This window comes from Perognathus longimembris, chromosome 25 (assembly GCF_023159225.1).
Source record: "Perognathus longimembris pacificus isolate PPM17 chromosome 25, ASM2315922v1, whole genome shotgun sequence".
NCBI classification, from domain to species: Eukaryota; Metazoa; Chordata; class Mammalia; order Rodentia; family Heteromyidae; genus Perognathus; species Perognathus longimembris.
In genome coordinates, this window is record NC_063185.1 from 4,710,349 (window position 1) to 4,737,711 (window position 27,363).

Genomic DNA, 27,363 nt, shown 5'->3' on the forward strand with positions numbered 1-27,363 from the left:
CAGGGCCTCTGCACATCTCCACTAGTTGCTCATGCCTATAATCCTAGCCACTCAGGAGGCTGAGATCTGAGAATCACAGTTCAAAGCCAACCCGGGCAGGAAAGTCTGTGAGACTCTTATCTCCAATTAACTACTCCAAAAAGGCCAGAAGTGGCGCTGTGCCTCAAGTGGTAGAGTGCCAGCCTTAAGTGCAAAAGCTTAGCAGAAGGCTTTCTCATTTTTGTCAGACACTCTTCCTTCCCTGATCACCAGCAATCCCAACACTCATCTGTATTTCATACCAGTTTCTGATCCAGTTTCATTATTTTCTTCATAGCACCTACTGACATTATACATTGTACTTATTTGTTTTGGTGCCAGTCCTGGGGCTTGATCTCAGGGCCTGGGTGCTGTCCCTGAGCTGCTTTTGCTCAAGGCTGGTACTCTACCACTTGAGTCCCAACTCCATGTCTGGCTTTTGATGGTTAACTGGTGATGCTTTGAACCAAGATCCTCAGATCTCTTCTTCCTGAGTAGGTAGGATTACAGGCTCACTCCTATTTTATTTTATTTTGCCAGTCCTGGGGCTTGAACTCAGGGCCTGAGCACTGTCCCTGGCTTCTTTTTGCTCAAGGCTAGCACTCTACCATTTAAGCCACAGCGCCACTTCCTGCTTTTTCTGTTTATGTGGTACTGTGGAATCAAACCCAGGGTTTCATGCATGCTAGGCAAGCCCTACTACCACTAAGCCACATACCCAGCCCTCCTATTTTAATTTTTTTTTTATTTTTTAATTTTTTTTGTTTTTGTTTTTGGCCAGTCCTGGGCCTTGGACTCAGGGCCGGAGCACTGTCCCTGGGTTCCTTTTAGCTCAAGGCTAGCACTCTGCCACTTGAGCCACAGCGCCACTTCTGGCCATTTTCTGTATATGTGGTGCTGGGGAATCGAACCCAGGGCCTCATGTATACGAGGCAAGCTCTCTTGCCACTAGGCCATATCCCCAGCCCTCCTATTTTAATTTTTTTTTTTTTTTTTTTTGGCCAGTCCTGGGCCTTGGACTCAGGGCCTGAGCACTGTCCCTGGCTTCTTCCCGCTCAAGGCTAGCACTCTGCCACTTGAGCCACAGCGCCGCTTCTGGCCGTTTTCTGTATATGTGGTGCTGGGGAATCGAACCTAGGGCCTCGTGTATCCGAGGCAGGCACTCTTGCCACTAGGCTATATCCCCAGCCCCTCCTATTTTAATTTTTAAGAAAAAAATATTAGCACAAATTATTTGTACAAATTTCATTGTAATCTTTTCAAGCATGTAAGCAATGTATTCCAGATGGGTGCTAGTAGTTCACGCCCTAATCCTAGCTACTCTGAGGATCATAGTTCAAAGCCATCCTGGGCAGGAAAAAAGTCTCTTCAATTAGAAAAAAAGCCAGAAGTAGAGGTGTGTTTCAAGTGGTAGAGCCCCAGCCTTGAGCAAAGGCCATGAGTTTAAGCTCAGTTCTGTTATACATGCGTGAGTGCATGTGCGTGTGTGTGCACATGAATAATCCACTCTATTGCCTTCTCTCTCCCTGCCTCCAACCCTCTATTTATTAGCAGCTTTCATTGCGATTCCTTAGATTCCTGTGCTACTTTCTGATTTTTGTGTAATATAAGGATAGATCAAGCTGCTTCTTCTCGGGAAAACACCAAATGCCGGATGACGCCGGTGCAGCGGGAGGGCCCGGAGGCCCTGGAGGCCCAGGCTTTGAGAGGCAGTGGCGGCTTCCGAGGAGGCTTCGGTAGCGGCCTTCGGGGTCGAGGTCGTGGCCGTGGCAGAGGCCGGGGTCGTGGCCGCGGGGCTCGTGGAGGCAAGGCCGAAGACAAGGAATGGATCCCCGTCACCAAACTAGGCCGCCTGGTTAAGGACATGAAGATCAAGTCTTTGGAGGAAATCTACCTTTTCTCCCTGCCCATCAAGGAGTCTGAGATTATTGACTTTTTCCTGGGGGCGTCCCTCAAGGATGAGGTGTTGAAGATCATGCCCCTGCAGAAGCAAACCCAAGCTGGCCAACACACCAGGTTCAAGGCATTTGTAGCCATTGGTGACTACAATGGCCATGTGGGTTTGGGTGTTAAGTGCCCAAGGAGGTTGCCACTGCCATCCAAGGAGCCATCATCTTGGCGAAGCTCTCCATTGTCCCTGTGCGGAGAGGCTACTTGGGGAACAAGATTGGCAAGCCTCACACCGTCCCGTGCAAGGTGACAGGCCGCTGTGGATCTGTGCTGGTACTCTTCATCCCCGCCCCCAGAGGAACTGGGATTGTTTCAGCTCCTGTCCCCAAGAAGCTGTTGATGATGGCTGGTATTGATGACTGCTACATCCCAGCCAGGGGCTGTACTGCTACTTTGGGCAACTTTGCCAAGGCCACTTTTGATGCCATCTCCAAGACCTACGGTTACCTGACCCCTGATCTCTGGAAAGAGACCGTGTTCACCAAATCTCCTTATCAGGAATTCACTGACCATCTTGTGAAAACCCACACCAGAGTCTCCGTGCAGAGGACCCAGGCTCCAGCTGTGGCTACAACATAGGATTTTTATACAAGAACAATAAAGTGAATCAAGCCTGAAAAAAAAAAAGGATAGATCAAGAGGGGTTTTATTTTGTTTTGTTTTTTGCCAGTCCTGGGGCTTGAACTCAGGGCCTGAGCACTATCCCTGGCTTCTTTTTGCTCAAGGCTAGCTAGCACTCTACCACTTGAGCCACAGTGCCACTTCCGGCTTTTTCTATATATATGTGGTGCTGAGGAATCGAACCCAGGGCTTCATGTATATGAGGCAAGCACTCTAGCACTAGGCCATATTCTCAGCCCTCCTATGCTATTCTCATACACTGTTGAAAATATTTACTTTTTTTTGTCAGTTGTGGGACTTGAACTCAGGGCCTGGTTGTTATCTCTGAGCTCTTTTGGTCAAGGATAGAGCTCTACCACTTTAAGCCACAGCATCACTTCTGGTTTTCTGATGGCTAATTGGAGATAAGAGCCTCACAGATGGTCCTGCCTGAGCAGGCTTTGAACCATGATCCTTAGATCTCAGCTTCCTGAGTAGCTAGAATTTCAGGCATGGGCTACTAGAACCTGGCTGAAATTATTTACTCTTCATCTTTCTTTTCCCTCTCTGTTTCCCCTCATCCCCCTAAACAACACAGTTTCTCTCCCCCCCCCCTTTCTGTACTGGGGCTTGAACTTAGGAGTTCACATTTGCTAAAGCAGGCACCACTAACCCTTGAACCCTTTCTGCTTTAGCTAGTATTCAGGTGGTCTTTTATGTTTGTCTAGGCCAGCCTGCACCATGATTTTCCCACCTCTGCTTACCCTGGAGCTAGGGTGACAGGTTCAGACCAACAGGCCCAGTTTTAACTTTGGTGGAGATGAGGTCTCTCTCTTTGCTTGGGCTGACCTCAAATTATGATCCTACCAAGTAGCTGAGATTACAGGTCCTTGTATTGTTCCTCTATCATTCCATAAGAGCAGAAGATTGTCTCCTCTGTGGGCCCTGAACATGCCGGATGTGAAGGAACAGAGAAAGGAAGAAACAATTGCAAAATGAAACAGCCAGTGAACAACAGAAGTGACACCGTGGATCCCTTCCCTGGGCCAGTGAGGGGCTAGGTCTGGGTGGGGCAGCCAGTGGTCCCAGCCAGGCAGTCCTTGGGGGAAGAACAGGGCCTGGACTGGGGCACAGCGCCCCCTAGCGGCCAGGGCTCCAGAAGCTCCCCGGGGGAGTCTCTAGAGCCCTGGAGATTTCCAAGGGCAAAATTCACTATGAGACAAAGAGGCTTCCTTTACTCCATTTTATTTCTTTCTTATTTTTTTTTCTTTTTGTCAGTCATGGGGTTTAAACTGGGGCCCTAGATGCTGTCCCTGAGCTCTTTTTGCTCAGGGTAGCGCTCTACTCTACCTCTTTCAGCCATAGAGCCATTTCCAGTTTTTTGGTGGTTAATTGGAGATAATAAGCTCACAGACTTTCCTGCCTGGGCTGGTTTTGAGCTGTGATCCTCACATTTCAGCTTCCTGAGTAGTGTGAACCACCAACGCCTGGCTGCTTTTTTTTTTTCTTTCTCTCTTTTTTCTTTCTTTCTTTTTTTGTGGGGCTTAAACTCAGGGCCTGGGCACTGTCCCTGAGATTTTTGCTCAAGGCTAGCGCTCTACCACTTGAACTACAGCCCCACTTCCAGCTTAAGGCAGTTAATTGAACAGAAGAGCCTCACAGATGTTCCCGAGTAGCTAGGGTTACAGGCATGAACCACCGTTGGCACTTAGCTACATTAAGAATTTTTTTTTTACCTTATTAAAACTGCATCCAGGGGCTGGGGATATGGCCTAGTGGCAAGAGTGCCTGCCTCGGATACACGAGGCCCTGGGTTCGATTCCCCAGCACCACATATACAGAAAATGGCCAGAAGTGGTGCTGTGGCTCAAGTGGCAGAATGCTAGCCTTGAGCGGGAAGAAGCCAGGGACAGTGCTCAGGCCCTGAGTCCAAGGCCCAGGACTGGCAAAAAAAAAAAAAAAACTGCATCCAGGGGAACAATACAAGGGGAAAGAGAAGGAAGGAAGGAAGGAAAGAAAGAGAGGGGAGGGATGAGAAAGAGGAAGGAAGGAAGGAAGGAAGGAAGGAAGGAAGGAAGGAAGGAAGGAAGGAAGGAAGGAAGGGAGGGAGGAAGGGAGGGAGGGAGGGAGGGAGGGAGGAAGGAAAGAAGGAAGGAAGAAAGAAAAAAGGGGAGGGAGGGAGGGAAAGGAAGAAAGTATAGGATGCTAGGATGTTGCTAAAAAGCCGAGAGAGTTCAGAATTTATTTTATTTTTTTTGCCAGTCCTGGGGCTTGAACTCAGGGCCTGAGCTCTGTCCCTGAGCTTCTTTTTGCTCAAGGCTAGCACTCTACCATTTCAGCCACAGAACCACTTCCGGCTTTTTCTGTTTATGTGAAATGGAGCCCGTGGTTTCATGCATGCTATGTAAGCACTCTACCACTAAGCCAGCTTCCCAACACTCCAGGATACTTTTATTTTGAGGAGTAAGGCAGTTGGTGTGACTGTAATAAGTTAGGCCATGTAATGGAGTAGTGGAGAAAGGGAAGACAGTTAAAGGAAGATTGAGGGGTGAGAAAGAGGAAACGAGAGTAATCAACTCTTTTGAGGAGTTTCCTCACAAAGCAGAACATGGAAATGGGGGGTATGTGTGGCTGAAGGGGAGTGTGAGGTCAAGGGAGGGAATCTTAACACGTGAAATTACAGCTGAGCACCATGGCTCCCACCTGTGATCCTAGCTACTCTGGAGGCTGATGTCTGAGGATCTGAGATCTGAGGATTGTATTTTCTGTCCAGCCTGAGCAGGGAAGTCTATGAGACTCTTATTTCCAAGAATCCAGCAGAAAACCCAAAGTGGAGAATACCATCCTTGATTGAAAAACCTGAGAAAGTGTGAGGTCCTGAGTTCAAGCCCAGTACTGGCACATACGCACAGAGAGGTAACGCTACATTGAAGTCACATTGTGGGGGACAGAAATGAAGTGGACCAAGGCCTAGAGGACAGCGAGGATTCACTGTAGGTCAGTCGAATGGGAGAAGAAGTGTAGGCTATGCTAGCAGAAGTGAAGTATGAGAAGAGGAGATGGCCAGACGGCACTAGAAACCAAGATTGGTACATTACTGTCATAGAGACAAGGTTTGGGATGTGCCCAAAGTGTGGGCAAACAGAAAGTGTTGGTTACATGACTAATCTCAGGACTTGGGAGGCTCATGCATGAGGCTCAAGAATTCTAGACCAGCCTGGGCTATATAGCAAGTACCTGTATTTAGGTGCTGGTGGCTCATGCCTCTAATCCTAGTCAGGAGGCTGAGATGTAAGGATCATGGTTCAAAGCCAACTCAGGCAGAAAAGTCTGTGAGACTCCTACCTCCAATTAACCAAAAACTGGAGATGGAGCTGTGGCTCTAGTAGGAGGGCACCAGCTGTGGTTTGACAAAGCTAAGGGGCAGAGCCCAGGCCTTGAATTTAAGCCCTAGTACTGGCACCAAAAAATGTGGGGCTGGGGGCAAGGCTCAAGTGGTAGTGCCCCTACTTAGCAAGCATGAAGCCAAAATTCTGGTTCTACAAAAAAATGTGGGTAGCGGAAATAAAATTAATGATCTGTGTGTGTGTGTGTGTGTGTGTGTGTGTGTGTGTGTGTGTGTGTGTACTGGGGCTTGAACTCTGGGTCTGGGCACTATCCCTGAGCTCCTTTTTCTCAAAACTACCATTCTACCACTTGAGCCACAACTCCAGCTTCCCTTCTGGCTTTTTAGAGTGATTCATTGGAGATAAGAGTCTCATGGACTTTTCCTGCCCAGGCTGGCTTCAAACCCTGTTCCTCAGATCTCAGCCTCTTGAGTAGTTGGAATGACAGGCATGATGTGCATATCTTTCAAACCTTTTCACCTTTCCCATCACTTCCCTGACCCTCTGTGACCCCAGTTTGGGTCTCCTGCCTGCCCCACAATTTTGGTCCCTTAGGTTTGGTCTTCCCATTGCTCCCTCAGGACTTTGACTACCACCTGCTGGGAGCCCTCTGCCAGCAGCATGCCTCTTGCCGCTCTCTGCTTGTGTGCCATTCCTGCTGTACAGAGACCCAACATGGTGACCAGACTGCCTAGACCCTGCCCCCCTGCTCCCATGGACTGAAGCCACGAATGGCTGGAGTCAGGCCCAGGTCATCTGTGTCTGTAAGGATCCTGAATGGTACTGCTAGGAGCTAAAGTGACCACAGGCAGATTCAAGAGGGAAACGGAAGGCTTTATTAGGAGAAAATCTGTACACTGTACATCTAGGCATTCTGGCGAGGAAGGCGAGAATACAGGTCCCTCCCCCCTCCTCCCCCACTCCTGGGCTGCCTGCCCGGCAGATGTTCACCCAGGGGGACAGCCCTGCAGTGGTCCTGTTGTCTGTCACGTGACGGGCCTTGCTTTCAGGGCCGATCACAGGGGACAGGGCCTTTCTTCCGTTCCCGGCTCAGCAGGGTCACCAGCTTGGCCCTGAAACCCACCTGAGTCTCAGGACGGCCCCCACTCTCGGCCTCATCCAGCTCCAGTTCTAGCAGCCGCCGGTACTGCGCCTCCAGGCTGCTGTCCTGGGCTGGGCCAGGCCAGCTTAGATCTTCACTATTATGATAGATGGGGCTGGCCAAGGGGCTGTGGCTAGCAGGAGAGCCTTCTTGAGGCTTGGGAGCCCCCAGAGGCAACCCCGGGCTGCCCAGGTTCTCATAGAGGTGCTCAGCAGAGGCTGGAGGCCCACTGCTCCGCTTAGACACCGAGGCATAGAGGCAGGAGGCTGGCTCTTCAAGTGTGGGGCCCAGCAGGAGCGGCAGGCTCTGGGGCCCAGGTTCAGCCATAGGTGCCCTCCTGGAGGTGGGTTGTTGGGGCCCACCCAGTGGTATGTCCCGAAGCTCTCCAGGGGGGTCCAGGGAGGGCAGGGAGAGGGCCCGAGCCAGAGGACAGGGCTGACAGGGCATTGCCAGCACTTGCAGCCGTGCCTGCTGGCGGGCGATGGCAGCGGCCACAGTTCCACACATGTCAGGGGCTTGTGGGCTGCAGAAGGCAAAGAGGCCCTCGCCTGACACACAGCGCCGGCCAGCCTCGAAGGAGAACACATCCTGCAGACAGGCAATACAAGGCTAGGTCAGTACTTTTTATTATTTGGCCAGTCCTGGGGCTTGAACTCAGGGCCTGGGCGCTGTCTCAACCATGATCGTCTGATCTCAGCTTCCTGAGTAGTTGAGATTACAAGTGTGAGCCACCAGTACCGGGCTGAGGGTCAGTACTTGAGGGGGTCCCCTGCCCGCAGGGGCCTGCAAGGGAGGTAAAGGGGGTTGGTCCAGCATCTCACCTTGTCAGAGCCAAACTTTCGTAAGAAGTGGTAGGGCCAGGTGTAGAGGGCCTGGGAGCTGGATGTGTCTCTCAGCTGGATGGCATCAGGGCCCAGCACCAGGAGGTAGGGCCCCTTCAGCTGGCAGCGCACAGCACTCTCATTCCTTTGTACAACTACTGGAAACTCACCCCCTGCAGGCAGGCAGGGAGGGTACCCCGTCAGCCCCCATAGATCTTGATTCTGAGGGTTGGGATAGAGGCTGTCTGGGCCTACCTCTTATCCCCGGACTCACCTTCCTGCCAGGAAGAGTAGATGGCGTTGTCTTCCATGGGAACAATGCCCTGCGGGGGAGACTGAGCCTCTGCTGGCCTGGATGAACACCCTCCTGTGCCCTAGGGAACAGGCTTGAGGTTAGCGGTCAGGTTCAAGTCAGAGGTTAGACTATACCAGCTCCCCATTCTGGACCAGTCCCACGGGGCCAGCACTCCAGGCACCTCCGAGCCTGGCACCTTCTGGATTCTGGGGGTCCCCTTGTAGGCATGATGGAGCAGCGATCTCCAGGGGGATGGGCTTTGGAGAGAGCAGTGCCTGCTGGTGTCTGACAGTACAATTCAGTGTGTGTGTGTGTGTGTGTGTGTTGAAGAGGCAATACGGCAATCACCACTACCTAGTTCCAGATCTTGCTTATCACCCCAAATGGAAACTCTGTGTCCATCAGCACTTCCCATTTTTACCCTCTCTTATAGCTGTGGCCACAACTAATCTGCCTCTTTTTTTTTTTTTTTTTTGCCAGTCCTGGGGCTTGATCTCAGGGCCTGGACACTGTCCCTGAGCTTCTTTTGCTCAAGGCTAGCACTCACCACTTAAGCCACAGCGCCACTTCTAGCTTTTTGTTTATGTGGTACTGAGGAATCATGCATGCCAGGCAAATACTCTACCACTGAGCCACATTCCCAAGCCCTCTGCTTCTATTTTTATGGATTTGTCTCACACAAACAGAATCACACAAGAACCTTCCTGTGTGTGGCTTCTTCTACAACAGACATGTTCAAGGTTCATCCATGTAACAACGTGTCTGTGATGCCTTGCTTTTTTACGGCTGAGTGTGTATGGAGGAGATTGTGTTTTGGTTATCCATTCATCGGCGGTAGATATGAACAGTTTGGTAACTGTCAATAGCAGTTAATGTCCAGGCGTCATGTGAACATGGGTTTGGATTCTTCGGGGTATAAACCAAGCAGTTGAATCGCTGGGTCCTATGGTAGTTTATCGTTTTGAGGAACCACCAAACTTGTTTGATCCATCATAGACCCTGAGAGATTTTTACAACCATCAGCATCTAGCTTTAAACACTCCAAAGGCTTCTCCTCTGACTCAGAATAAAATTCCCCACTCCACCCACGGCCTAGGGCGGTCTCAGCTGGCTCCTACCAGATCCCTCAACTTCAGGGCCTTCTGCACATTCCTCTCCTGCACTGTTTTCTTGCTCGTTGGCCAAGCTATTCCTCCCTCCCTCCCTCCCTCCCTCCCTCCCTACTTCCTCTTTCTCTCTTTTTCTTAGTACTGGGGCTTGAAATCAGGGCTTCACACTCTCCCTGAGCTTTTATCCTTAAGGCCAGCTCTCTACCACTTAAACTATACTTCTTCCAGCATAGTTTCACTTTCCTGTCCCAGGCTGGCATCAAACAGTAATCCAAAGATCCTACTGAACAGCTGGGAATACAGGCATGAGCCCCTGGGCTGGGCTGGTTTTTCTGGTGTTTGAACACATCATACTTTTCTCTGTCCCTGGGTCCTTAGTGGCTGGGATCTATTTTTCTCAGACTTTTTTTTTTTAACTTGTCCTGGGGCTTGAACTCAGGACCTGAGCACTGTCTCTGAACTTCTGCTCAAAGTTAGCACTCTACCACTTGAGCCACAGCTCCACTTGTGGCTTTTTCCTGTTTATTTGGTACTGAGGAATGGAACCCAGGGCTTTATGCATGCTAGGCAAGCACTCTGCCACCAAGCCTCATTCCCAGTGCCCTAGTGGGTTCCTGTGTGTGTCATTCAGGACTCAGGCCCATGGTCCCTTCCTCAGAGAGGCCTCCTTTTGACTAATATCTGCCTATTCCCTCCAGTCTCATTCCTGGGTTTCATTTCCTCTCTAGCATGCGCAGCCCTGTGGGATTTGTCCTATGACTTTCTGGGCGGTTTCCCAGCCTCGCAGGTGGTTGGCAACATTCAGCAAGTGACAGGATGTGAGTGAACATGCATGGGGTGATGTCACTCCCAGGCCTGCCCCCACCCCCACCCTTTTCCCACTGCACTCACTGGGAAGGCCAGCTGGCAAATGGGCCCCATCCATGACTGGCGGTGCTGGGCAGCCAGCAGGTGGCTTCGCTCCGTGGTGGTGAGCAGGAAGGCACCAGTGTCCCGGGGGCAGCTCTCGTGGTCCGCAGGCAGCACAGATACGCAGTCAGCCAGGCGGATGACCTTGCGTTCCCCGCGCCGCCCAGTCCCTGCAGGTCTGTCACTCGCTGGTCCGCCATCGCGCATGTCCCAGCTCTCCAGCCGTGCCACGCCAGACGGGCCTCCTGCATACAGCAGGGCCCACACCTTCCGCCAGGACTTCTGTGGGGGGACAGGGAGACCCATGGGTGGCGGATTGTTCGGGTCACGTAGGCCAGCACAAGCTGTCAAGAAACTGATCCATCCAAGTCCTTAGGGTACCACAGCTGGGCCAGGCAGGGAGGAAAATGTCTGTGTCTGCTGCCAGTCAGCTCCAGGTTCAAATACCACACTACAATTTCTTGTGATCTCAGAAAAGCCAGCATCCTAGTCTTCAAAAGGGCCATGAAGACTCCTGAAATCTCTACGTATAATCTATGCAAATATGTATATATCCTTTTTCCTCCCTTTTTCTTGGTGTCAGTACTAGGGCTTGAACTCAGGGCCTCTCCTACTCTTGTTTGGCTTTCCTGCCCAGTCTGGTGCTCTAACTTTTGAGCTAGACCTCTACTTTCGACTTTTTTGGTGGTTCCCTGGAGCTAAGAGTCTCATGGACTTTCTTTGCCCAGGCCGGCTGGCTTCAAACCATGATCCTCAGATCTTAGCCTCTTTTTCTTTTGGTTGGTTGTGGGGCTTGAACCCAGGGCCTGGGTGCTATCTCTGAGTTTTTTGTGTTTTTTTTTTTGCTCAAAGTTAGCACTCAGCCACTTTGAAGCAGAGTTCCACTTCCAGTTTTTAGATAAGAGTTTCAGGGACTTTCCTGTCCAGGCTGGCTTCAAACCTTGATCCTGAGTAGCTTGGATTACAGGTGTGAGCCACCAGTGCCAGGCTATGTTTCTAGTGTTGGAGTGACCCATCTGACAATATGTTGGATCCCCCCTACCCCCCTAAAAGAAGGACACTTAGTGGGGTGAGTAGGAATGAAGCTCTGCCTCTTGCAGGCAAGGAAGGAAACATGCAAATTGCCTCTAATAAAGGAAACAGGCAGTTTTATCCCCCTGGGCAGCCGCCGCAGCCTTGTTATGAGAGTGAAAAGCCTTTGCTACTGCTCAGGGACAGGTGAATTCCCCACCTCCTCCCAGCCCATGACAGACCCAGGGGCCCTGCCTGCCTTGAGGGTACTGGTCCACCCCTGGCCCTCTTGGGGGGGGGGTGTCTCTGTGCCCCTATCACATGGATCAGAAGACAGAAGGCTCTGTCTGGCTTGTAGCTCTCCCTCTGCTTGCTTGCTTGTTCAAGGCTGCTGCTCTACCATGTAAGCCACACTTCCAGTCAAGCATTTGTGCTGGTTCATGGAGTCTTGTGGACTTTTCTGCTGGCCTCAAACCATGATCCTCCAGGTCTCGCCTCCTGAGTAGCTAAACATTACATGTGTGAGCCACTAGTGCTTCTTAGCAGAGGTTGTAATTCTTAGACCCTTCCTTGATCTTAGTTTCCACATCTCTAAAGGAGACCAGGTCTTACAAAAGCTTGTTTTTAACCCCAATCCTTTCAGGCCCAGACAGAACCTGCTCTTTTCTGCTCCTGAATTGCTGGACTCCACCCCCCGACCCCCCTACACCTACCCACCCCCTGACCCAGACTCCTTCACAGTCCTCCCAGCGTCCCAGTGGGTAGGCTGGGTAGTGCCGGGGCAGAGGTTGCTTTCTCTGCCTCCCGCTGGCCCTTGGCGGCTGCCTGGCAGCCAGGAAACCCCACCTTGCCAAACTTGACCTGCTGTTGGTAGAGGATGCCATCTTTGACAGGGGTCTCCTGTGACTCCATGGGCTCAGCTGTTCCGAAGACCTAAGTAAGAAGAGGGGTGAGTGGTGGCAGGTTGGGAAGGAACTTCTCCCACTTCCCCTTCTGGCCACTTCCCCCTCCCTTCATCCACAGAGGGTGGGGGAGGGGAGCACAGCACAGGCTTCAGTTAAAGGATCGGGGACAGGACATAGTTCTTCTTTGGAGTCCTGGCCAGCTCAAAGCGCCAACGCACCTACCTGGTTGGTTGGAGTCTCCCGAGGAGAGCAAATCTCTTCATCTGCACCAAGTCAGCTGGACATGAGCATTTGACCACAGGCTGGCTGTCTTGAGTCATAAGCTCTGAGCAGTCCCCCCCCACCCCCGCCTTGAATCGTTGTGCCCCATAATCTTAGTTGTGCTGTTGTGCCGCCCTGCCCCCAGACCCTCCTCTGGCCAGGCAATCTGGTCCTCCACCTCATGAGTCCCCTGGGTTTGTGCCATTAAGCTTGCTAGCAATCCTGGGGGATTAAACTCAGGGCCTTGCACACACTAGGTATCATCTAAAATAGGATGTACGTGGCCCCCCAACTCCACCTTATGTCAAGCCTGGCTGTCTCCACCAAATCAATCCCATCTTTTTTGTTTTGTTTTGTTTTTGTTGCCAGTCCTGGGGCGTGGACTCAGGGCCTGAGCACTGTCCCTGGCTTCTTTTTGCTCAAGGCTACCACTCTACCTCTTGAGCCACAGCTCCACTGCCAGCTTTTTTCTATATATGTGGTGCTGAGAAATTGAACCCAGGGCTTCATGTATACGAGGTGAGCACTTCACCACTAGGCCATATTCTCAGCCCCCAAATCAGTAGTTCTTTTGCCAGTCCTGGGCCTTGAACTCAGGGCCTGAGCACTGTCCCTGGCTTCCTTTTGCTCAAGGATAGCACTCTGCCACTTGAGCCACAGTGCCACTTCAGGCCATTTCCTACACATGTGGTGCTGGGGAATCGAACCCAGGGCTTCATGTATATGAGGCAAGCTCTCTTCCCACTAGGCCATATTCCCAGCCTCAATCGCATCTTTTTCATCTGGGGTCTAGCCTCGGTCTCTTGGCCTGTGTTCTGGCCTCTGTGTCCTCAGTAATTTCCCCAAGCATCAGCTTCTCCCGGGGCCCCCTTACCTCAGTGTTGATCAGCCGGGGGGCTAGGGGGAGGGTTGACACTTCCTCTGAGAAGCCTTCCCTGACCACTCCTAGATGCTGATGCACATCAGGCAGCCATTCATGTGAGATTCACAGCCCCCAACGGGCCACTACCACGTGTATGTGGGCGGCAGGTCCCCAGTGGGCGCCCCAGAGGCCACATGTGTTTATAAACCCTTGCTTCCTGTTGAGGGCTCTCTTTTAACTCCTTGCTTTGCTAGAGGCCAGTGTTGGGGGCCACTGTACTGATTGTGGGAAATGCTGGTACTCATCACTGACACCTCTGTGGAGCCTCACTAACCAGCCTGAGGTGCACCTGGGGCCACCCATGAGGGGCCTGACCTTGGCTTAGTGCCCACTGAGGTCCAAGGGGCCCTGAGCCCCTGAAGGCCCCCCCCCCCCACATCACCTCATCTTCTCGGTCCTCTGCATCCTCCTTGCCTTTTCAATGATGAGGAAATTGAGGCTTAGAAAAGTTAAGCAACCTGCCCAAGGCCACACAGTGACACACATGGCTTGGGCAACGGCTGTCCTGCTGGGATAGGCATGTGAGGAACTGAGCCATGGGCTTCCCTGGCACTTCTCTGCCCACCTCTTGCCAGATTCTGTTCCTGGGGTTTGAACTCAGAGGCCTGGGCACAGTCCCTGAGCTTTAATGCTCAATGCCAGTGCTTTATTTATTGGCTAGTTCCACTTCTGGCTTTTTGGTGATTAATTAGAGATGAGTCTCATGCTTTCCTGCTTGAGAAATGAATGAGGATCCTCAGAGGCAAAAGCACCAGTGCCTGGCCAGGTGCTGAAATCTTTTTTTTTGCCAGTCGTGGGCCTTGGACTAAGGGCCTGAGCACTGTCCCTGGCTTCTTTTTGCTCAAGGCTAGCAAGCACTCTGTCACTTGAGCCACAGTGCCACTTCTGGCCATTTTCCATATATGTGGTACATGAACCCAGAGCTTCATGTATACAAGGAGAACACTCTTGCCACTAGGCCATATCCCCAGCCCCAGGTGCTGAAATCTTGATCTGCCGGCAGTCTTGTGATGGTCACTGGACTCATATCTGTTTGTTTGTTTTTTTGGCCAGTCCTGGGGCTTGGACTCAGGGCCTGAGCACTGTCCCTGGCTTCTTTTTGCTCAAGGCTAGCACCCTACCACTTGAGCCACAGCGCCACTCCTGGCCATTTTCTATATATGTGGTGCTGGGGAATTGAACCCAGGGCCTCATGTATACGAGACAAGCACTCTTTCCACTAGGCCATGTCCCCAGCCCCTGGATTCATATCTGAGCCTCCCGCTTACCTGGGGCTCCCCAAGTCCTGGAAGCCCAGCCTGAACTGGGCACATAGAGGGGCTGGGGGGGGTGGGAATCTTGTGGCATCTGCCACCTCTTCCATGAAAGGAGCTGGGAATAGGCACAGAGGGGCAGTGGGCAGGAACCTGGGGCAGGAAGAGGCCTCCCAAGGGGCTCTACAAGTCCCAGAGCTCCACCCGAAGAGAGACAGACACCCAACCATTTCCCCTTAGCCCCCCACTGTGGTCCCTCCTTAAGTCTAGCTTCCTATACCTTTAGCAGGGCACATGAGGAGGTGCTCTGAGCCCCTGGGAAAGGGCACTGGATAGGCAGCTCTTTCTATAGTCATGTTCCAGCAGGCTGGGTCACCAAGCAGCCAAACCCAGAACCCAAGGCAGAAGGCGATAAACACAGAGGCAGGGTGGGGCTTGTGCTTTAATAGCAACTAGAGGACAGGGAGGGGAAACAAAAATAGTTATTCTGGGGGTGCAAGGAATGCCCAGGCCAGCTGGGCCAAGGATGGTGGCTGTCCAGCAGGCTGGGGTATGTGTGTGTGTGGTGCAGTCCTGAGACTGCGGCCTCATGGAGAGGAGAGGAGAGAGACACCTCAGAAGTCCATGGAGCTGTGGGCCAGGTAATCCTTGCGGCCAATGTTGCTGACTTGCTTGGTCTGCATAGCTTCCAGCTTGGGGCAGTCAGTGATGCGATGGCCCAGGCCCCCACAGAAGGCACAGCCACGCTCTCCTATGGGGGGACAGGAGTAAGGTCACAGGGCGAGATCAAGGCCCTCTATTATGAAGTCCCAGTGTTATGAAAGAATGGCTGCATTTCACACTGTTCCAGCCTGCCTCTGGACACTGGTGCTCTGGCTCTCCATTCACGCCCCTTCCCCTCCCCCCACCCCACTGGTACTCCCACCCGCCATTTACCTCCAATGTCCAGCATGGACTCATCCCCGCAGTGCAGGACTTGCAACACAGGCGGCACCTTCTGCTTGGCTTCCAGCAGCAAGGCCTTTAGGTCCATGAGCACCGACTCATCTGGAGGGGAGGAGGGGAAGGTCAGGCCTCACCCTGGGAGGCCACATGTACACAAGGTGGCTCTGGCCATGGACTCACCACAGGCCTTGTTGATGAAGGTGGTGGCGATGCCGGTATTTCCTGAGCGCCCAGTGCGGCCAATCCGGTGCACTGGAGACAGAGAGAGAGGAACCAGCTCTGGCTCGCTGCCCAGCCACTGGCAGGCTTGCCTGCTTCTTCTTGCATGTTGCCCCCCCCATCCCCCCCCACCCCAGCACCCCAAGCTCCCCACCGTAGTTCTCAATTTCCTCAGGCATGTCGTAATTAATGACGTGCTGGATGGCAGGGAAGTCCAGGCCCTTGGAAGCCACATCTGTGGCCACTAGGACATCTTTCTTGCCCTCCCGGAAGGCCTCGATTGCCTTGGTTCGTTCTTCCTGGTCTAGGGAAGGTCAGGCAGAAGTTGTCAGGATGATGGTAGGAGTTTTGGAAGCAGTGGGGCACGCTGGGGGGGTGGGGGGAGGAAGGCAAGGGGCTGCCATGCTAGTGGGGCCCATGCCAATGTGTGCACCACCCTGACCTTTGCCTCCGTGGATGGCCACAGCCTCAACCCCTTTGAGCAGCAGGTATTCGTGGATGGCATCCACATCTGCTTTCTTCTCTGCAAAGATGAGCACCTGCCCAGGAAAGCATCAGTCCAGTCAGACAGCGACTGCTAGCTTCTCTGTACCACCCTCTTCTCATGCTGGCACATGGCACCAGCCAGCCTACCCGTACTCACAGGCGGGGGTGTCTTCTGCAGGCACTCAAGCAGGTACACCATCTTGGCCTCTTCCTTCACGTATTCCACCTCCTGCCACCAAAGGAACCAGATCAGGTGATCCTGGCCTTAGGCAATCCAGTCATGGCCCTACCACAACAGGCTGGGCCTCTAATATAAGACAGGCGACCAACAGTCTCTCTTTTTGCTGGTCCTGGGGCTTGAACTCAGAGCCTGGGCTCTGTCCCTGAGTCTCTCTGTGTGCAGGGCTAGCGCTCTACCACTTGAGTCACAGTGCCACTGCAGGCTTTTTCTGAATAGTTTATTGGAGATAAAAGTCTCAGGGACTTTCCTGCCCAGGCTGGCTTCAAACCATGAATCTCAGAACTCAGCCTTCTGAGTAACTAGGATGACAGGCGTGAGCCACAGGCACCTGGCTAGCAGCTTCTTGCCACCAAAGGCTGAGCACCCTAAGAATGGCCATGGCTAAAGGCTAGGGGGGTTCAGTGGAACTTCCTGGCCACATAAGGTTGATTCCCCTCCTCCACTCCCACTCCTAGGGCTTGGGACTCAGGGCTTAAGCACTGTCCCTGAACTTCTTTTTGCTCAAGGCTGGCACTCTTACCACTTGAGCCACAGTGCCACTTCTTTTCCTACATATGTGGTGCTGAGGAATCGAACCCAGGGCTTCATGTATACCAGGCAAGCACTCTACCACTGGGCCATATTCCCAGCCCCAGGGTGAATTTTTTTTTTTGTTGCTCCCATCAGTTTTGGGGGAGCATCACAGATTTGCCTACCTGGATGACATCCAGGCTGGCGGCTCCGGCACGCCCCACATTGATGGTGACAGGTTTCACCAGGGCACTCTTGGCAAAGTTCTGTATCTTCTTCGGCATGGTGGCACTGAAGAGTAGAGTCTGCCGCTGGCCCTGGAGGAATGGTGGGTCACAGGGTAGAGGGTGTGAAGGGTTGGGCGGAGGGCATTCATGGGACAGGGGCTGAGGAGGCTGAGATCCTGAAGCAGCAGTGGAGAAGGGGGCACTGTAGTTGGACAGAACACTCATGGGCTTGGGGAAGGGAGCAGGAATGCCGAGGTCGGGCACCTTGAAGTAGGAGAAGATGGTGCGGATGTCTCCCTCAAAGCCCATGTCAATCATGCGGTCGGCCTCATCCAGGGCCAGGTAGCGACAGATATCTAGGCTGACCATTTTCTTCTGTAGCAAATCCATGAGGCGCCCAGGGGTGGCCACCATCATGTGCACACCGCTAAGGGACAAAGAAAAAGCCTGTCACATAGGCAAAATGAGAGGCCACACTCCATCTTTTGCTCTGCTCTAAAAATTCTTTTTTGTTGTTTTTATATTGGTATTGGGACTTGATTAAGGCTACTACTCTACCACTTGAGCCACCATTTCACTTTCAGTTCTTTGGTAGTTCACTGGAGATAAGAGTCTCATTGATCAGCCTGGGCTGGCTTTGAACCATGATTCTCAGATCTCAGCCTCCTGAGTAGCTAGGATCACAGGTGCGAGGGTGCCTGACTAATTCTTTCTTGTCTCCTCATTACTCCCCTCATCCTGCCCTAGGTAGGGCATGCCTCTCTCAGAAGGGCCACACCCTTCTGGTGGTATCTCTTGTCCCTCTGGAGGGGGTCTGCTGTGTGAGCCTCTGAAGAAGACAACCCCAGGTTCTCAGTTCCTTCATAGGTCTTGCTGGGTTCTCGTTCCTGGTACATCAACTTCATCTTCCCTGAGCCTGGGAATGCCTCTGAAACAGGGGCAGAGTCTTGCCCACCTCAGAGCCGAAGATATAATCCAGGGCATTGGGCAATGTCTGCTGGGAATTGTACTGTGTGGAAAGGACATGAACGGGTGCCACTGGCATCCGGTCTGTCCCAGTGCCTTAGCATCATTGGGCTAGCCACACTGAACAAGTCTGGCTTTTCTGGATGTTGCAGGCTCTCGCCTGTACCTTCCCTGTAAAGTTGCCCCGGTCTTCTTCCCTCTCAGATACTTCCAGGCACTCCATATATTCCCACAATATCCCCTGTCCCACTCCAAACCACCTCCTCCCCTTAGGTTCTGGGTCTCTCAGGGGCCGCCAGGAGGGCCTGTGCAGTAGCTGAACTAAAGGGTCCCTCTGCTGCTCTGGAGACTCTGAGGAAGCTTTGGGGGCAGGAGCGCCTGTACTCACTGTCGGATGGTCTCCATTTGCTCTTTGACAGACATGCCTCCGATGCAGAGCGCACAGCGCAGGAGTGGCGAGCTATCCTCTTGCAGCAGGCGACAGTAATACTCTAGGATGCCATGTGTCTGCCGAGCCAGCTCCCGCTGCAGGCACAGGGATGAGGTTGGTACCCGAAGTCGGCTGCAGTCTCTTCACCTGCCTCCAACCCCCGTGTCTATCTTACCGAAGGGCAGATGATGAGTCCGTAGGGCCCCTCACGCTTGGAGAAAGGCAACCGCTTCTCTTGTTCCAGGCAAAACATGATGACAGGCAGGGTAAACACCAGTGTCTTGCCTGACCCAGTGAAGGCAATGCCAATCATGTCCCGGCCCGACAGACTGTTTAAGAGAGAGGACAGATTGCAGCTGGGCCTGGCAGAAGACAGTGGCTACTTCTCCAGTCCAACACTGCCCCCCCCCACTTCCTTCCTCTGGAACCCCAAGTCCACAGTGTGCACTCACATGGTGGGTATGCCCTGGATCTGAATGGGTGTTGGGTGAAGGATGCCTTTCTTCTTCAGGCCTCGAAGAATTGCTGTGAAAAATTATAGGGGCTTCACTGGGCGTTCCTAGAGCAGGTAAAATGAGCACTTCCTCACTGCTCACAAAGTAAGGGAGAGACATTTCTTTGTCAATGTCCACTGGCTTCCTGGAGCCAGGATTCCCACCCAGGTCTAAGCCCAATATCACCTACCAAATCTTTGAAACATTAAAGTGAGACATCTGAGAAATAACTTGAAAGAAGTGCCTTCTTACATCTCTCCATCCCCATTGTCGGGCTCAGTGGGGCTGGAGCAGACTCACAAAGAGGCTTGGTTATAAAAGTAGAGATGGTGGCTAGGCACTGGTGGTTCATGCCTGTAAGCCCAGGTACTTAGAAGACTTGGATCAGATATTCAAATTTTGAAGTCGGCCCAGGCAGAAATGTCCATCACTTTTATCTCAAATTAAATGGAACAAGAAGCAGAGGTGTGGCTCAAGTGGTAGAGCATTGGCCTTGAGTGAAAAGGTAAGGGAGAAACCCTGGCTCCAAGTTCAGGCCCCAGTACTGCACACACAGCATGGCCTCTCTGTTCTTATGTACCTGCAGGAAACTTCATTTCCTTGAAGCTCTTGATGGGTGGTGGGATACCATCTCCCTCCACCAGGATATGGTACTTCTTCCGTACTCGTTCATGCCTCTCTTCAGACATGTTCAGGACATAACGGGGGGGAGTCCAACTGAGGGTCAACAGTCATGGTCAATACAGGATCTGAGCACAGCACGCCTCGGTATCTCTGCCAGGTTCTGCCACACACCATCCTAGCTAAGGGGAACTGCATAGACTGCAAAGATGTACCTGGTTTTGATAGGGTCATCGTATGTGATGCCCTTGGCCATCTCCTTCACTGACATCAGGGCTGAGGAGACAAGACATTGCTCAGGGTTGGCTCTTGCTTCCCAGTAGGTAAGACCCCTCCAAATATAACATGCATGCCTAAGGCTAGAGGGGAGGTAACTGAGTCTGACTCCCCTTTGCCCTGACTGGCACAATACCTCGGCCTTCCGCTACACTCTCCAGAATCTTCTCCTCTTCCTTAAGCTGCTTCTCCTTTGCAGACTCCTTGCGGGCTGAGAAAGGAAGTCAAGGATGACAGAGATACCAACACAAGCGGCCAGGCTTAGCTGCTCTCCTCTGGCCCTGCCAGGCAGTGCTGCCCCAGCCCACCTTCAGCCTTCTCTTTGAGGTGCTGGTGCTGATCCAGGAGGCTGACATTGGACTGAGGGCCCAGTGGGATGTCGTCTTCATCTCCCCGGGGCTCGCTGCCACTGTCCTGCTGCTCCTCCTCTGCAGCTCCTTTGCGTCTGCGTTGCAGCAGCTTCTGAAGCTGGAGTTCCACCAGTTCCTCTCAGGGCAAAGCCGGAGACAAGAGGAAAAGAGGGGACATCCCGGGAGGGGCGGGGGCTCATGTGCCCCAAGGTGTACAAGCTGCCGTGTACTACATCACCTCGGATCGCTCCCCTCGAAGGCCAGGGTCACCCACCACCCTAGAGACCCGACAGTCCTAACCCGCTCCCCTCCCATCAGGGCTGCAAGTGGATCCGATGGTCTTACCCTGCTCCCCTCCCACCAGTGCCCCTCACCAGGAGCTGCCGGCGCTGTCGCAGCGGCACATAGGGCACGTACTCTTCGTCGTCCCCGTCCTCATCTTCGGAGCGGCTCCCTCCGGTAGTGGCCTCGTCAGGGCGGGCCCGCTGTGGATACTCCCAAGTCAGGCCCACAACCTTCTACACTGCTCCCCACACACGGGCCTCCGACTCGGGCCCGTGACCCGCTCCCTGCTCCCCACACACGGGCCTCCGATTCGGGCCCGCGACCCGCTCCCTGCTCCCCACACACGGGCCTCCAACTCCGGCCCGCGACCCACTCCCTACTCTCGACGCGCGCGGGCCCCGGCCTCTCTCCCACCTTGCGCTCGGGTTCCGACTCCTCCATCCTTTGAGCACGCATGCGCGCTCCGGAGGACACGCCCCGTCCCTAGACGAGAACCAATCAGATGAGAAGAAATGGGCGTCGGCGCTTAGCAACAACGCGGAGCGCCGGGTCGCGCCGAGGGACAAACTTCCCCCGAAGCGGCATTTCTGCGTGCGAGTCGGTGCGCGGCTGCTCCCAGTGGCGGCTGCCCCGCCCTCCCGGGGCCGGGAGCTGGGATTCCGAGGGCGTCTCCACCCCCTTGGTACCGGCGGATAGCGGGGTAGGGTGGGGCTCGTAGAACAAATGACTCGACAGACTGCCGAAATCCCCAAATGCTGAGTTTTTAAAAGACGGAGGCCCGGCCCCTATGCCAATGGCGACTGCAAAGCTATTATTATACTAGAACTCAGAATGGTTGGGGGAGACAGTGGGTCCGAGCTGCAGCGGCAGCGTGGGGATCGCAGCGCAGGGAAGGAGGCGGAGGGAAAGTGGCAGAGACAAAGGGCTGTTTGTGTGTGTGCTGAAGTTCTTCAGGAAACAAGAGATTGCCACACACAGCTGGTGGTGGTAGCGACACAGCTGGTGTGTGTGTGTTGCCAGAACTAAGGCTGGGAAGGGAGCCCGGGCCCAGTGCTTGCAAAGGAGTGAGTAAACCCAATGAATTGGAGCCTTCTAGAGGCAAGAAAAACAACGAAAGCCAATAGAGCTTGGGAGTATGACTCAAGTGGTTCAGTTTCAACGCCTCGTACTGAAGAAAAAAAATAAAAGCACAACACTGAGCGCTGGTAGTTCACACCAAGTACTTGTAATCCAAGTACTCAGGAGGCTGAGCTCTATCCGGGCAGGGAAGTCCGTGAGAGTCTTCTTTCCAATGAACCACCAGAAAACTGGAAGTGGTGCTCAGAGTGCCAGCCTTGAGCGGAAAAGGTTCAGGGACAGTGCCCGGGTACTGGGTTCAAGCCCCACAACCAACCAAATAAAGTGTACAGAAAACTAATTTGGGAGTTGAGACTTAAGTGCATAGCAGGCATATTTTTTGGTAAACTTACAGTATCCCTACTGGAATTTACAAACCTGCATCAAGTCAGGGAGGTCAATTGCTTGGGCTCACTGACATATTTGTCACCGTTTTACTCTCAAGTATTCAGGTACACTCCCAACTGAGACATCATATCTTACTTAAGAAACTGAATTTGCTTCCAACTGCCCTCATCACGTCAGGTTGAGAAGCCTCAATTTGGCAAGATACAGGTGTATGATCTGTAAAGGCTTTAGGACTTCTAGACCCCTTCCCACATCTACATGCCCAGAGGTGACAGGCTAAACCACCTCTCACCCATCTTGCAAAGGGGAAACACACAAAGCTGGTTAAAATCTGCTTTAGGCTCATACACAAGTTTTGCCAGTAAGAGAGGAACGAAACACAAATGTCAGTGTCATGTGAGCCTGTTAAGCCCTAGTTGAGCAGACTTGAGTCACTAGACTCTCTCCTTAGTTTCTCATCTGTAAAATGGGTTAAGAGTCCCACTTAAGATTGCTTTGAGAAGGCCTAAAGTTTGAATGCAATCTGCGCTGACACACAGTACCTGTTCCCTAAGGTTCATGATTTGGGCAGGGCTTGTGCTTGAGCACATCCCTTCCAGTCCCTACCCAGGCAGCAAATCACCAACACACCAACTCTGTGTCCAAATGTTGCTTTTATCTTTCAGCATGAAAGATGTTCACAGTATCAAAAGTAAAGAATTGAAAAAAAAATAACAAAAAAACAAAACAAACAAAAAAAAACAAACACAAAGAGAGCAGTGTTGGGCCAGCAGTACCCTCAACCCCTGGCCCTCAGGCCAGCCCTGTCCCTGGGATCTGAGTGTGGAGGCTGCGTAGCACCAGGAAGCAGCTCTGCTGAGGTCCTGGGGACCCAGCACAGCATGGCATCCGTTCAGCTTTTGGTTGGTCCGGGACAGTGGGAGCAGGGAGGGTCAGGGCAGGTGGGCAGGGCACATAGAGGGAGAAACTGGAGACTTTCAGCTTGTACTTGAGGCCTCAAAATGACTTGCAGAAGCTCAGCCTGGGCAGAGAGAAGAAAAAAGCAGGATCATGGTGAGAGAGGAGGCCTGTGTCCCAGCCTCCCCATGGGTTCCTGTGGAGGTGTGAACAGGCAGCTTCTGGCCCAAAAACATGGAGTGGATTCACTACATCAAATCTAGAAGAAGCTGAGGGTGAACACTGTAGATGGCTCAAGGGGTAGAATGCTTGCGTAGCAAGTACAAGGGCCTGGGTTCAACCCCCAGTAATCCAAGAGTAAGTAAAGGCTCTACTAGGGGACAGAGCCCAGTCCTGGGGTTCTAGAGCAATGTGGGACAATCCTTGAAGAGCTCAGGGTCCTTATGCAGCAGCACAGCCTTGCAGATCAGGGCTGAATATGTGCCCAGCACTGATGTCTGCTTTCCCACTGGCGGGTGGAGGAGGAGGCAGGCCCTGCATTCAAACCCCTGCCTCGGCTCCAGGGACTCAGCAGTGCTTACTCGTCTGCTGGGGCTCCTGGCCCTGCCTTGGTGGACAGTGAGGAGAGTCAAAGGACAGCATGTAGGAGGGAGGAAGGTATCAGCCAAGTGGCTGGATTTAGTTTCCCAGGTGACGATGGAATTGGGCTGTGGAAGAAGAGGTGACCCCCTTTCTCTTAGTAGGCACGGAAGATAAGGTGAGTGGGGTCTCTGCTACTGCTGGTTCCTGTGGAGGTAGATGAGAGGCAGAAGGGCACCTTGGTCCTGGAAGATGCTCCTGTGGTATGGACATCTTGGTCTGACAAGGATCAGAGTTCTGCTACTGAGAGCAGAGGATAGCTGGGGGAGTCTGAAGAGAGTCCCAACCTGGGGGAGGGATAAAAGCACCACGAGGAGCTTGAGCTCTATTAAGTCCACAACTTTAGTCCAGAGGGGCTCTCCAAAGAGAATGGTGGTGTAAGAGGACTTTCCAGGCCCACCTGTCTCAGCCTCATTGCCTGCAGGAGCTGTGCAGTTGCTAGCCTGAAAAGGCCTGGTCCCAAGGTTGCTGCCCAGCACTAAAACCTGTCTGCTTCTCACCCTTCCCTTCTGCACTAAAGTTCTCAGTCCACAAACATCCTCCAATATGCCATTAGTGGACACAAGGTCCTTTGCAGGTGGGTACCGGTCTCCAGTTCCATGAGACGGTTTGGCTTTCAGTTCAGTGAAGGGAGTACTGTTCGGGGAGCACCTCCAGGTTTAAATGGCTTATCAAGGCCTTGGCTCTAGCTCATCTGTTTCCTCACTGAACCCTCAGGGCTTGTTTCTTTTCTTTTTTTATTTTTTGTTACTCATCGATTGATTGCCAGTCCTGGGGCTTGAACTCTGAGCCTGGGCTCTATCCATGAGCCTCCCTGTGCTCAAGGCTAGCACTCTACCAATTAAACCACAGCACCATATCCAGCCTTTTCTGTTTATGTGGTACTGAGGAATCCAACTCAGGGCTTCATTCATGCTAGGCAAGCACACTACCGCTAAGCCACATTCCCAGAGTCAGAGCTCGTTTCTCAAATTGCTCCTATGAGAGGTACCCTGGGCATCTGTCTTGGGGAACCCTGCTAAGCTCAAGGCCTGATCATCTAGGCTTAGGGGGCAGCTGGTTGAGCAGCTGAGCTGGTGGTGACCACCCGGGATGGCAGTCCAGGAAGATCCTTGAGGAGCACAGGCAACAGGGCCTAGGGAGGGCCTGTCCAGGGAGGAGCGACAGACGACAGAGGTCTCTACCTCACTGCGCTGTGCTGGGCGTGGTCTTCTTGAGGCTGAAGTTGGTCCAGTTCACAGCAACTTTCTGACGGGTTTGCTTTGCAGAATCCAAACAGAATCTATAGGGTTTGGGAGCCACGGGAGAAGCACAGTGAGAGGTCCCCTCCTTCCAAACCAAACCCCCTGGTCAATATGGTGTATGCTGCTGAGAAGTCGGCTGGCTCTGCACAGCCAGTGACTCCCAGGTGTTGGGGTCCGGTAAGAGGGGTGACTTTGCTGGCTTGGCAAGAGGGAAAAGTGCAGGAAGACAGTGAGGCTGCCCTGAACTACAAGCTCCCTCCATCTTCTTGCACTGGACTGGACTGGTTTCTATTCCCCTAAATATGTTGTGGTTCTTTCACCCTTGGCCCTTTATACACAAACACCTCAACTTTATCTGGCCAGCTCCGACTGAGTCTTTAGATTTCCTCTTGGTATCCCCTCTTCCAGGAAGGCCTCCTGGCCTGCCCCTGCCCCACAGCTTGGCTTGGAAGCACCCATCAAGCCTCCTACCACACCATCCCATCATGTCCGCACACTCCAGTGGAACTGGTCACTAGGCTGTGGATTCCTGGATCTCTTCCAGTCTACACTGTTCCCAGAGCCCAAACCATGCAGAGCAGACAATGTTACAAGTGGACCAAGCCGGGAAAGGCCTGGTTCTTGGGCTCTGATGCGTCCTTCTCCCCATACATGGTTACCCCCTGCTCAGGGGCTCTGTGGGCTCCAGCAGAAGGGCCAGATGACAGGGTCTGGAGGGACGGTGAGCCTTCCACCAAGGGGTGGGGGCAGAGGAGCAGACTCTTCTGAGACTCGAGACCTGGGCATGTGCTCCCTCAGGAAGTGGAGGGCAGGAGGCCACACCTACCTCTTGAAGTACTCCACCTCCCGGTCAGTCTCATCCATCTCCGCCCCATCCATGTCCTTGGGCAGGAACACGTCGTCTAGGAAGACACAGCCAGGAGGGCTCAGTGCCTGCAGCCAGGCCTATGGGGTCATGCTTGGGGCAGCGCTGCCCTCCACCCCGTGGCCGGGTTGGGGTGAGGGGTCAGCCACTCGGCTCCTGGTGCACTCACCCAGCGAGGAAGCGGACTTCTCCTGTTTGTGGCGGCTCCTCCTGCTGCGGCCCTTGCCCTGGGGCAAACTCTGAGGCCTTGCTGGGCCTGAGGGGAGCACAGACTCCTGCTCTGGAGGCCGTGCCTTGGCCTCACTGGGCCAGTTCTGCCAGGAGCTGCCCTTCTCCTTCGCAGCTTTGGGGCCGTCTGCCCAACCTGGTCCTGACCGGCCCCGGCTGCCCTCTGCAGTGTCGGCACAGCTGCCCCCTTTGAGAGGCTCTGAGGCCCTGGCCAGCTGCTTGAGGCCAGGCACTTGGCTCTTGGCACTAGGAGCCTCTAGGTTGGCTGGAGGCGGGGGGGCTGGGCTCACCTCACTCTTCTTGGCCTGACTGCCCTGTCTCTTGCCCTTCTTTGGCTTCCCTACAGTGGCTACAGGCTCCAACAGTTCCTGTTTGCTACTGGGGGCCTCCTTGGAACTGGGCTCCTCAGAGCTGGGGTTGCCTGGCTTGGGCGTCTTGACCCAGATCACCCGGGACAGGTTGGGCACGGTGTTGAGTCTCCTCACCAGGCCATTCTCAGGGACAATACCAGGTGGGGGGCCCCTCACCTCTGTCCATGGTGGGTGGGGGCCTCTCATTTCTGCCCATGGTGGGGCTGGCTTGCCTGGAGCTTGTAACGTGTGGTTCTGGGAGGATCCCAGAGTCAAGGGGGACAGGTCAAGGTTGATGTCAGGCTGCTGGTCTGAGGAGCCATTGAGGTCTGAGGGGACTGGATTTGGGGGCTGGGACTCCTCGGCCCCCTCCTTGATGAAGCCACTGCTGTCCATGCTGAGCTCACACACGCTGAAGCTGGCACAGAGAGAGTCCTTCACAGTGCTCTTCATCTCCTGCAGGCGGCTGCTCAGGAAGCTGTTGACCCGGTCCAGCTCCCGATCAGGCCACTCTAAGAGCCTCTCTTTGGCAGGCCTTGGCTCCTGGCTCCCAGAAACACGATTCGCCTGCTTCAGACTTTCTGCTGCCAACCGGGCCTTCTCTTTTTCCTGCTAATACAAGAAGCAGTGTCAGCAGGGGTCTGCCAACTGCTGGGCTTAATGTGATGCCTGACCCATCAGCCCAGGGCCTGGCTCTGCCAATCATTTGCTGAAGGCAGCTTTATCACCTTGGATTGCTTCCCCACCCAGCAAGAATGAAGGTGAACTGCACTCAGACAAGTTCCAATCTTGGGGGGTTGAGTGCAAGAATGCCCCCAGTGGCTAAGGTTTTCATATCTTGTTTATCTAGAGCCTACATGAGTCCTAAAGTCTAAGGGCTAACGTCAGGACTCAAAGGGACAGCATTTGCCTTACAAACGTGGAGTGAGAGCTTGAGCAAATCCCTGGGTCTCAGCTGGCACCCAGTGGACTCAGCTACAAAATGGGGACAATGATTTTGGAGTGAAGATAAAAATGGGGGGCTGGGAATGTGGCTTAGTGATAGAGTGCTTGCCTAGTATGCATGAAACCCTGGGTTCGATTC

General features: G+C 53.3%; 3 protein-coding genes and 1 pseudogene across 12 annotated transcripts in view; 1 reads left to right on the forward strand and 3 right to left on the reverse strand.

Moving 5' to 3' along the window:
• The first annotated feature begins 1,665 nt into the window (after positions 1-1,665).
• On the forward strand, positions 1,666-2,595 carry LOC125341938 (annotated as a pseudogene).
• Positions 2,596-6,828: 4,233 nt separating this feature from the next.
• On the reverse strand, positions 6,829-12,161 carry Dok3 (docking protein 3). Its single transcript, XM_048334057.1, has 5 exons — positions 12,048-12,161; positions 10,173-10,472; positions 8,152-8,251; positions 7,878-8,050; positions 6,829-7,644 (listed from the first exon to the last, which is right to left on the reverse strand). The coding sequence occupies exons 1-5, from the start codon at positions 12,111-12,113 to the stop codon at positions 6,961-6,963; spliced, it is 1,323 nt and encodes a 440-aa protein (XP_048190014.1). The 5' UTR covers positions 12,114-12,161; the 3' UTR covers positions 6,829-6,960.
• Positions 12,162-14,972: 2,811 nt separating this feature from the next.
• On the reverse strand, positions 14,973-21,136 carry Ddx41 (DEAD-box helicase 41). Its single transcript, XM_048334208.1, has 17 exons — positions 21,007-21,136; positions 20,682-20,792; positions 20,266-20,425; positions 20,094-20,168; positions 19,897-19,957; positions 19,641-19,777; positions 19,019-19,091; positions 18,742-18,895; positions 18,525-18,661; positions 17,435-17,597; positions 17,129-17,260; positions 16,350-16,421; positions 16,149-16,245; positions 15,861-16,010; positions 15,668-15,739; positions 15,479-15,589; positions 14,973-15,293 (listed from the first exon to the last, which is right to left on the reverse strand). The coding sequence occupies exons 1-17, from the start codon at positions 21,046-21,048 to the stop codon at positions 15,157-15,159; spliced, it is 1,884 nt and encodes a 627-aa protein (XP_048190165.1). The 5' UTR covers positions 21,049-21,136; the 3' UTR covers positions 14,973-15,156.
• A 1,554-nt stretch (positions 21,137-22,690) lies between these two features.
• The window catches only part of Fam193b (family with sequence similarity 193 member B), a 36,258-nt gene continuing 31,585 nt past the window's right edge, over positions 22,691-27,363 (reverse strand). For 8 of the 10 annotated variants that reach the window (XM_048333966.1, XM_048333958.1, XM_048333960.1 and 5 more), the window contains 4 exons: positions 25,871-26,891; positions 25,663-25,738; positions 24,777-24,874; positions 22,691-23,077 (listed from right to left, as the gene is read on the reverse strand). In XM_048333966.1, coding sequence (XP_048189923.1) covers positions 24,778-24,874; positions 25,663-25,738; positions 25,871-26,891 — 1,194 coding nt within the window. In that variant the 3' untranslated portion in view covers positions 22,691-23,077; position 24,777. The remainder of the gene's footprint in view (positions 23,078-24,776; positions 24,875-25,662; positions 25,739-25,870; positions 26,892-27,363) is intronic. The other 2 variants (XM_048333959.1, XM_048333961.1) reach the window with 1 other exon arrangement.

Excerpts from the sequence above, each read along its gene's own strand:
- Dok3 (XM_048334057.1), bottom strand. The coding sequence starts at position 12,113 with ATGGAGTCACAGGAGACCCCTGTCAAAGATGGCATCCTCTACCAACAG. Across the intron at positions 8,252-10,172 it reads TTTGCCAGCTGGCCTTCCCA|GGCACAGGAGGGTGTTCATC; the intron begins GTGAGTGCAGTG and ends CCTGTTCCCTAG. Across the intron at positions 8,051-8,151 it reads CTACTCTTCCTGGCAGGAAG|GGGGTGAGTTTCCAGTAGTT; the intron begins GTGAGTCCGGGG and ends GCCTGCCTGCAG.
- Ddx41 (XM_048334208.1), bottom strand. The coding sequence starts at position 21,048 with ATGCGTGCTCAAAGGATGGAGGAGTCGGAACCCGAGCGCAAG. Across the intron at positions 17,261-17,434 it reads CCATCTTCTCCTACTTCAAG|GGCCAGCGGCAGACTCTACT; the intron begins GTGCCCGACCTC and ends CCATTCCTCCAG. Across the intron at positions 16,011-16,148 it reads GGCCATCCACGGAGGCAAAG|ACCAGGAAGAACGAACCAAG; the intron begins GTCAGGGTGGTG and ends GACCTTCCCTAG.